The sequence below is a fragment of the Pteropus vampyrus genome, unplaced genomic scaffold, assembly GCF_000151845.1.
Source record: "Pteropus vampyrus isolate Shadow unplaced genomic scaffold, Pvam_2.0 Scaffold119, whole genome shotgun sequence".
In the NCBI taxonomy this organism is placed as follows: Eukaryota; Metazoa; Chordata; class Mammalia; order Chiroptera; family Pteropodidae; genus Pteropus; species Pteropus vampyrus.
In genome coordinates, this window is record NW_011888900.1 from 283,676 (window position 1) to 293,778 (window position 10,103).

Below are 10,103 nucleotides of genomic sequence, written 5' to 3' on the forward strand. Positions count from 1 at the left end.
TAAATCACTTTTTTAAAAGTGACCAAAACCAACCACCAACCATCAGAATTTGAGTGAGATCTTGAAGGCATAAATATAAACTCCTATATAGCACACCTTAGCTGTACATTCCAAGCGAAGCCTCCAAAAATTACACGGTTTCTAATAAGTGAATTTCCTTCATATTTTTCCCATAATCAAAGGATATAGATCAAAGTTTGGTTTCCCCATCTGTTGCTTGAGGAAGAGGCGTTCTCACATGAAAATGAGGCCGTTGCCTAGGTAAATTGAGAGACCAGCTGAGAAAGTGATCAAAGCCATGAAAATATCATTTCTTAAATTATCTAGGGACATGCAAGCACATTTTATTGAGAGTCTTAAGGTCACAACAGAAAAAAAGTATTGATTTGTACGTTTGCCATATTTTTTTCATTTAAATGGCTGTATTTGGAAATCCATAAGAAAAAGCAGGGCTGTACCAAAGGAAGGAGAGGTTGTAGATCTCTACCTTTAGTGGAATAGTTTCAGCAACTGAAATTACCTTTTACTTTTATTCACACGCAAAGACTGGATGAAATATTTTAGGACTGAATCTCTACCCAAAAGAAATCGATTACTGTTTGAATAGAGAATTTGGCTAGATACTGTAACATCATGCACAAGTGCAATACACAATATAAAAATGCTTTTTTGGGAAAGAAAAAGAGGCTGGGTTAGAGTTTGAAAACTCGAGACGGGGGTGTCAGGGACAGAGCAAAAGCAAATTAATTACGGGATGATTTCCATCCAAACAAGATTCTTCTGACGATAAAAGGAAAGAAAGTTCTTAAACAACCAAAATACTATTCTAGGGTCATATGCATGACAGACATAGCATTACAACTAAACGTTTAACTCAATGGGGAAAAAAATTAAGTTCTAGCCACAGGCAACACTAGGTTCTTAACCTTGTTATAATAATAGAAGTTGTCTTTTTAAGCGATTTAGTGAAGTATTTTATTTCCATAAATAGGTCAAAGAAACATGCAGTACTTGATATTGATCTATAAAGTAAATGATCTGGGCACAGTGGATTTCCCTTAATTTTTTTTAGGGGAAAAAAATGAAAATGGGAAATGTGGATGATATAGGAAATTCTGTGCCAAGGAAATGTTATAGCTATCCTGCAATTCATATAGGTGAATGTTACTAGCTATTGAAAGGTTGTTAGTTACTCTTAAGATATTTCTGAATTTTTAAAAATGTTTTAGTTTAGGTAATATTTATTAAAATTAAAATGTAGTAAAAACCAGTAGTAAAATTCAGATAACCTCCTCTCTCTTTGCTCCTCATCCTACTGCTTCTTAAAAATCAACGACTTTTTAAATTAAGAATGCCAAGTAACGTGTTCCTTTTCTTCTCGCTTTACATTATCCCTTGGCCAGAACAGTTAAAAAAGGCTTTATCTTGACATAATTTTTACATTTTCTCTGGTCTCTGTCAAAACTCGATATGATATAACAGATTTACAAAGTTAATAAATGGGAGTCGGTAGTCACTAATCACCAGAGAAACACAAATTAAAACCACAATGAGATATCAGCTCACACCTGTCAGAATGGCCATCATCAATACATTAAAGACAAAAGTGTTGACGAGGACGCGGAGAAAAGGAAGCCCTCGCGCACTGTTGGTGGGATTGCAAATTGGTGCAGCCACCATAGAAGACAGTTTGGGGGTTCCTCAAAAAATTAAAAATAAAACTACCTTATGACCCAGCAATTCCACTTCCGGGTATTCATCCAAAGAAAACCAACACACTAATTCGAAAAGATCTATGCACCCCTGCGTTCACAGCAGTGCTATTCACAATAGCTAAGACATGCAAGTAACCTAAGTGCCCGACAATAGACAATTGGATAAAGAAGATGTGGTACATATATGCGATGGAATATTACTCAGCCATAAAAAGGTGAAATCTTACCATTTGAGACAACATGAATGGACCTAGAAGGTATCACGCTAAGAAAAATAAGTCAGAGAAAGACAGATACCATGTGATCTCACTTTTATGAGGAATCTAAAGAACAAAATAACGAAACAAAAACAGACACAGACGCATAGATGCAGAGAATGAACTGATGGTTGCCAGATGGGAGGGGAGTTGGGGGCTGGGTGAAAAGGCGAAGGGTTTGCGAAATACAAATTGGTAGTTTTGAAATAGTCACAGGGATGTGAAATACAGCGTAGAGAATAGTCAATAATGCTGTCATAACTCTGTGTGGTGCCAGGTGGGCACTAGACTAATTGGGGGGATCACTTCATAAATTATATAAATGTCCGACCACTATGCTGTTCACCTGAAACTAATATAAAATACTGAATTGAAAAATTGAAAAATAAAAAATAAAACAAATAAATAAATGGTAGCCAGAGAAAACTATAACAAAACAATTCTGACTAAAAGTGAGATCTCTTAGAGTGAGCAAGGAAAGGAAACTTTTCAATCATTGAACTTTTATCAGCCATTAATGGATTGTTTAATTGGAGCGGCTTTTTAAAAAATCACATGGCACTTAAAAGAATTCAAATGTTTTCACATAGTTTTCCAAGGAGTGGTCAACACTGGTTTGCTGTCCCACGTCTGCATTCCAGATTTTTTATGACCTGGGGGAAGAGGGGTGAGTAGACCAGATAATTTCACTATTCCACACACACACAAAAATCTAAGTATGCCTATAGTGAGTGAGTGACCTTACAGGATCACCCCAGAAGAATGAACTTGAAAGGTTTACCGTGGTGTTTAATATGCTTCATATAGTGATCACATTTAATAGAAAAATGTTAGCGGGAAAGGGCTCATTTGCATACATATTTAAAATTGATTAGCATATTTTCTTCATGCATTAACATATCTACCCCGAGGACCCCGCTCTCCCCACGGTGGAGAAGAGCAGGCAGTGTTGGGACTGACTTCCACCTTCCGACCGCAGATGCCACTTGGCCCAGCCTCACCCACCCGAGAAGCCCGCTATTCTGAGTCAAGAATGGATCTGGGACCCAGGTTAAGCGATCCGGAGGTCTGGCTAGAATCTTAGAGGATAACAACTCCTCCTGTCTGCTGATCGCAAAACTAGGACAATGTGGCTCCCCCGCTGCCAGCAGCTAGGTCCCCTCCCCCGGCCCCCGCGGGGAAGAGCTTGAGAATAAACCTGACCTCCAGCGACTACAGGTAAAAGAAGAGGGTCTGGATGACATGGAATTACTGGCTTGAGATCCTGAGCCCCTCCCGCCACCTACCATAATATTATCATCTACGACTGGGGGAAGTAAAAGTATTCCCTCGGTGAAGATGGAATAGACTACATTCTCCTCCTTACTCGCCTCCCCGCTACCCAAGATTAGGTCTCATCAAACCCTCTTTCCTTGATGCTCATCTCACTTAAATTGCTTTCAGTCCTGCACGTAATAGCAGCTCAATACTTAGACTCAGAGATTGAACTGATGAAGAATTCATCAGCACTGGACTGTACCATACAGTTAATGAAGGTGAATTAGTAAAAATAGTAACCAAGTAATTCAGAGCTGACACTGAGAGATGTCTTTAAAAATGGCTCTGTAATACAGCATCTAATTTTTTCTGAGTACTACATTCAGCTTAAGTATTACAACACCCAAGCAAAGTGAGGGTCCCGCGGGGAGCGGAGTCTCGGGGTACACAAAAGGGGCGGGAGATTTTGGATGTAAAATCCAGCTAAGTTTCACCTGGTGATTTCACTAACTAGATTCTGGGAGAACCCGTTTACTGTAGAGCAGTGGATTCTTCCATGTTTAAAGATATATATCTATGGTTTCCTAGGTAACTGTCACACGCCAGAGCCACTGTTAGGCTGGTAATTTTCTGGGCCCAGTAGTGCTCACCACCTGCAGCCATAAGCAGACACAGTTGGCAAGGAGTACAGTGAGAGAGAGAAGCAGGCTGTGGCAAAGGCAGCAGGTGAACAGTGGCTTCAGAATGACAGTCCTTGATGCAGAGGGCTAGTGGTGCCACCTCTTAAAACTGTTAGGGGCGGGGCGGGGCTACACAGCAGGTTATTTACACAAGGGACGAGCAGCTCTCCTTAATGAGATTCTAGGGTGTAATTCCACATATTTAAAATGACACTTTATAAATTCACTTGTGACCTAGGCTGGCGTCATCAAGTCCTCGTGTCTTTTAGACCCACAGAGCCAAATCGGAGACCTGAAATCGGCCTCATAGATCTGTGCTTCCTAGAATGTTCTTGGTGTGGGGAAATCGGTGTCACATGATCAAAAAGTAAGAGTTTCCTTTTTGAGATTTACACTTACTTGCAAGCCAGCTACCAAGGACAGGATTTGATGGTCCAAAATGATCGGTAGGCAAAGTAACTGGTCCTTTTCCGAAACCCTGTGAAACAATCCCTTCTCTGGCCAGCCTCTCGTTGGCGTTTACAACCTGAGGGAGCCTGTCCCAAGAGGGCCCTTCTCTGATTCTTCCGGAAGAGGTGCAGGGAGAATGCAGCTTATGACAAAAGTCACTCCAGGAGTCGGGCTACGAAACCCTCCTGCAGCACTCCACTCCATGTCAGAGTCAGGCTGCTGCGTGACCAGCGGACCTAGACTCGGGGACCGAGGGAACAAAGCTGCCGGTGCAAAAACATCCTTTAGCGAGACCCGTCACGCAAAAACGGGAAGGAGACCGGAAGAGTCAAATTCTTGAAAAAGATGTTTCAGAAGGTTAGGAAACCCTTAAAACTGAAAGTTGCAATGTGAAAAAGCTAAAAGATTTAAAGTTTTTTTTTTTTTTTTAACAAAGAAGCTTAAGTGAAGCTAGATCTGAAAGAAAGCAAAGCTAGACTGGAGGTTAAAATAGCAGATAGTAAGGACTAAATTCACATGACACGACCTTGAGAAGCCTGCCCGCTCTCTTCTTTCCCAGGATGCCACAGTTCATGAGCACCACCATCGGCAGGTAAGGAGGGCATTAAAACTGAAGTCGATGCTGTCAAAAATGGTACCAGCCCTGGAACATCAGAACGTCATGCTATTTGGGCTCTATTACAGTCAAAATGTGTGCTATATCCTGAACACGGTCATTTTTAAATTGGCTAGGATGAAAGAGGCCATGTTAAAAAGAGAACATTTTAAAATGAACATGTCACCCAAAGTGGTGTTTAAGAACTTTAAAGCGCATCATCAAATTCAATGGATGAGAAATCATTCTAACCTATGAATTTCTGACTTCTACACAACACATTTTGATAACCTACAAAATACTATTCATCAGAGATATGTTTTTTAAAATGTCACAATCCAACGGTTTACCCAATCTCTTCCGTGAGGCTTGAGGGCCGTGTTAACTTTAGCTGGCCCTTTTCAGAGGTGCTGCTAGCTCACCCCAGCCTCTGCGTGGAAGGCTTCTGGGTATTCGGCAACATCGGCTGATTCCTAATTTGCTCACTGTCTCCCATGAATGACACTATTTCACTTTTCCCTTTTTACTAAAATTTGCTAGACCCTATCCCTCCAGGCTCTGCCCAGTTTATAGGGCATCCAAAAGTTATCTAGTTAAGCCTATACAAATTTAAAATCTGCTTCTGTGTATTAAACAGACTACAAGGCAGATCTTGTGAACAAAATTTTTATTTACACACTGTATCTAGAAGCAGATACATAAATCCTTATACAATTAACTTCCAAAAATGTGCAAGAAATTACTATAATTTGTTTACAAACCAAAACACGTATTAAAATCAATGGACTTTGGATAATTCACTCTGTGGTGTTCTCAGTACAAATGGTACACACCTGATTTGAAACATACAGAAAAAGTGTAAACTACAGCAATCTGGATTGCAAGTATTAACTTCATGGCACTCCAACGACTATAAAATTTATTTAACCCAACATGTATACTCATTACAAAATTCTATAAGAATTTTTCATCATCTCTGGATGGAGAGTGTATCTTTTCAGAAACAGCAACTACGCATTTGCCATGTTATGACTGATTAATACAAAGGATGTTTATAAAAAACCTTCTTTACAGGATTAAAAAAGTATTCAAAGAAACCAAATTTGTGATTACTAGCGTACCAATACTTTATTTTAGAATTTTATAGTTATTTATGGAACTGGCGATTGTTCCTTATTAGAGTTTTCAACAAAACTGTCTATTGCTGGTAGTGATTTCCTTTTCAAATTAAGACTTCACATTCAAAGCCATTAAGATTGAAAATATAATATTTGAGTTGTTGTTTTAAAGCAAATCTCTCGTACATGTGAAATGTACGATTAAAAGTGGTGTTTCTGAAAGTTCTGCTAAGAAACATATTTAGACTTGTAGCACTGGCGGAGACATTGCATATAACCTATTTAAGATTTTAGTAACTTTTATCCTGTTTCAATAATACTGGCTCAGAAATAATGTGTATGTTATTTCCTATATGCCCATGAGTTAGCCTTTTGGCACACGATTTTCTTCAATAGCAAGATGCTTGCCCTGTGTAGCTGGTTTCCTTAAACACTATTTTTAGTTCTATGATCATTTCCTGTGATATAATATTCTAAATCTTCAGATTATTGCACCAAGTAGAAAAAGAACAGTTTTCCTTAGAGAGTGAGATATTTTTCAAGTACTTTCTATGCTTTCTTTTTATAAAAATGCATAATAGTGTCCTAGTAAGCCTGGAAATAGCTTCTGGCCTCCATCATGTTTTGGGATAAAATATTTGATTAAAAAAAAAAAAAAAAACTGGTTCATTTATTATGGCGAAAAGATAGAGCTTTCCTGTTTCCTTTTTCTTGTCTTGAGCTCAGATTTTTCAAAGCACGTAGTTAAATACCGTTCACAGGTCGTGTCCATGGCATCTAAGCCGCCATTCTATATAATCCAGAAAGTAACTCAAATTGTATCTAGACCGAACTACAGGACGAAGATTTGTCTCTTTTCCCCCCTTTCCATTTTTAAGCAGAGTGTTTTAGTACCCTACAAAGCCAATCTCTCACATATGGTGTGCTGCCTATGCCAAATGGTTCTCTAAGCAAAAGTAGAAAATATTGCAATACTCTTTTGTTTGTAAATAACTTCGTGGCAAATACCTTTATTTTTATCGATATACTATCAGACCCGAGCAATTTCAAACCGGATTAGAACAGGGCATTTCTCTTTAAAGTATTTTACACTGACGATGTACGAAAGCACATAAAAATTGGCTTTCTAAATTAGAACGGTATCACGACTTGCCCTCCATAAAAACACAAAATGCAATTTTTAAAAGTTCAGATGGAAATCAGAATGATCTTAACCTGAAACTAAATGGCCAGATCTTAAACACATTACCATGAGGGAAAGTGTGGGGAACAGGCTATGCCCACCTGCCAAGATGGGCTTCAGGGCAGTCCCGAGACCTCTGTGCACCGTGACCTCACAAAGAGTACATGTAAACGCTTCTAGAAACACGGAGAAGCCACTTTGACAACTATTATTAATACACAGTGACTCTGTGACAATACCTGCCATCTAATATAGATGCACAGGGACTTTTAACTCACCCTAGATATATTTTAAATTGTTTAAAAATAAATAGTTTTGCAAAAAAATAGTTTAAATGTCTTGCATTAATTTGATAAGTTTACATCTCTAATAGTTCTTAATCCAAATAGCTTATAGTGAACACTTAAATTATATTATTACAGTATACTCAATATCCCATCTTAGGTGAAAACATATCACAAAGTGAAGGAGGGGTCTTTGTAACAAGGTACAGTCAACATTCCACCAAAATGAAGTACCTTTTCCCCTTTAAGTCAAAATACCTTAACACGATATTATGGCATTGTGCCTTTTCTGGTTAATTCTGTTCTACCCTGAAAAACAAACAGAGGGAAAAAACAGGGATACTGATATGTCTGAATGACAAAGCCATTAATACCTTTTACTCTTGTTCTTACGTGGGGCTAGGAAAACTGAGTGACAAAGGAAGAAATGTCTTAAATTACATGTTTCATCTGAGATGGAAACATTTTCCTTCAAAACTATATACCTGGAAACATTTTCTGCATGGGCAATCCCAAAATACTACACTGAACAACTGTGCAGTGAATAAACAACTAAATTTCAAAATAACTAAAAAGTATTATGGATAACACGCTCGCCCTCCCCCCTCCCAGCCCCGAAAAAAAAAACGACTAAACCGACTAATGATGCCAATTTACTTAAGATTTACCTATATTAAAAAGAAACAAATAGGAAACCTATTTTTAAATGGTAGTATATATGGTAGGCAATAGACTTCCATACATCTGATATGGTTTTAATATTTTTCTTATATGGTATTCTGGAATTTCCACAAGTTTTCAACTAAAGTCACTGGGTTTTTTTTTTGGGGTTTTTTTTTTTTTTTGGTGAGATGAATGGTCAAATCCAAGCTCATCTTAATAGTGACTACGTAAAACAAAAATATAAATCCAATTTTAAGACAATGCTTTCTTTCTATTCAAATCAAGTTAAAACTTTATAGAAACTTTAATGTTCCAAGAGAATCTAGTCCATTCATGAAAATCAGTTCTACGTCTTCACCCAAAATGTTGACTAAGCTAAAGAAACCACAGATAAAACATTTTATCGAAGGAAAATATAGCTAACAACAACAACAAAAAACTATCACAGGAAACTATGATCTAGAATTTCTTTAATAATAGTTCTAGTGCCATAGGTCTTTATAAGTTATGCCAATTTGTACCAGAGCTTAATGACAGAAAAGGCAACACTTTCTAAATTGGTGGTATACATCTCTTCACGATTTTTAATGTAAGGCCATTCATTAAAATAGACAAACCACAAGATGAAGACAAAGGCAACAGAAAAGTTCAACTTTTCACAACCAAAGGGTGGTGGGGGGGGGAGCCCAAACAGCAAAACCTTAAAAATAATTTAGAAATGAGTGTTATAAAAGATATGTTGCAGATCTGGGTTCCATTACCCAAGATTATGTCAATGCATAATCCTAAGTAAATCCTTCTAAAGTATGAGATTAGACAATCATTTTCAGTGTACGTGTAAATTCTGTGTTTTAATCACAGGGGTCTGTATGTTCACTCAACAGTATCTTTGAGAAAAAAAAAGGGGCCATTTAAAGAGACAAAACAATTTGCATTCTATAAGTTCCATTCAACTTTACTTAGGGTTGAACACACATGAAATGTGCTTTTTAATGCATAAAAATCACAGTGGATAGCAGCAAAGGACGGGGGACGGGGGTTAAGGAGAATCCGATCATTCACATTGTGATTATTCTGCACATCAATGAAAGAATTCACACTTCTAAAACCTCAAGACTTCCCTTTTTAAAGAACCAAAATAAACCCAAGACACCTCGTCGACACTTCCTCACCCCGAAACAGATCACTCTTTTACACATAAAACTGAAACAGTATGGCAGCAAAAGATTTCGATAGCAATGACGGCGTGTAAACTGTATTTCAATCTCTTTTTTCTTATTCCCAAAGTGCAGGATGCAGGGCTTCTCCTCTCAGTAGTGCTTCTCCTGTAAGTAATCCTTCATTTTGTTTGGCAGAGGCAGTTTCTGAATTAGGTCTATCCTGGTGTACTGACGTATAACGAAACGGCACAGGTACTGCAAGGAGCGCACCTGCATGAACCGCGACACGGGGTTGGTCAGTCTGACGGGGTAAGTCGCAGAGCCCGGCAGCCGCGAGCGCGAATAGCAGAAGGCTCCGTTTTCGGAGTCCCGGATGGAGTGCTCGATGAGGTCCACGATGGACGTGTGGCCCTCCACGTCCGGCTGTTCGTAGAAGCTGAAGCGCCCGTTGGAATGTTCGATTCTGGTGTGCAGCGTCTTGCCGTGGGAGCGGAAGCTCAGGCTCAGCAGATAGCGGTCGTCCGAGCTGTCGCGCACGAGGAACGAGCCATCGGGCACGCTGGCCAGCTTGCCCTCGGCCTCCCAGCGCGTGATGGGGCCCCAGTACCAGCCCTGCTTCGCCAGCTTCTTCAGCTCCTCGGTGAGGCTGGTCACGGCCAGCGGCCCGCTGCCCTGCACCGCGTCGTACACGCGCGCGACCCCCGGCGCCGAGCTCGGGTCGAAGTTCAGGTGGCAGCGCAC

The 10,103-nt window shown here is 39.4% G+C and overlaps 1 protein-coding gene across 1 annotated transcript in view; it reads right to left on the reverse strand.

Moving 5' to 3' along the window:
- Window positions 1–5,604: 5,604 nt before the first annotated feature.
- Window positions 5,605–10,103, reverse strand: part of SOCS6 (suppressor of cytokine signaling 6) — a 27,472-nt gene continuing 22,973 nt past the window's right edge. Inside the window, exon 4 of the mRNA XM_011366040.2 lies at window positions 5,605–10,103. Within this exon, the coding sequence (XP_011364342.1) occupies window positions 9,513–10,103 (591 nt within the window). The 3' untranslated portion in view covers window positions 5,605–9,512.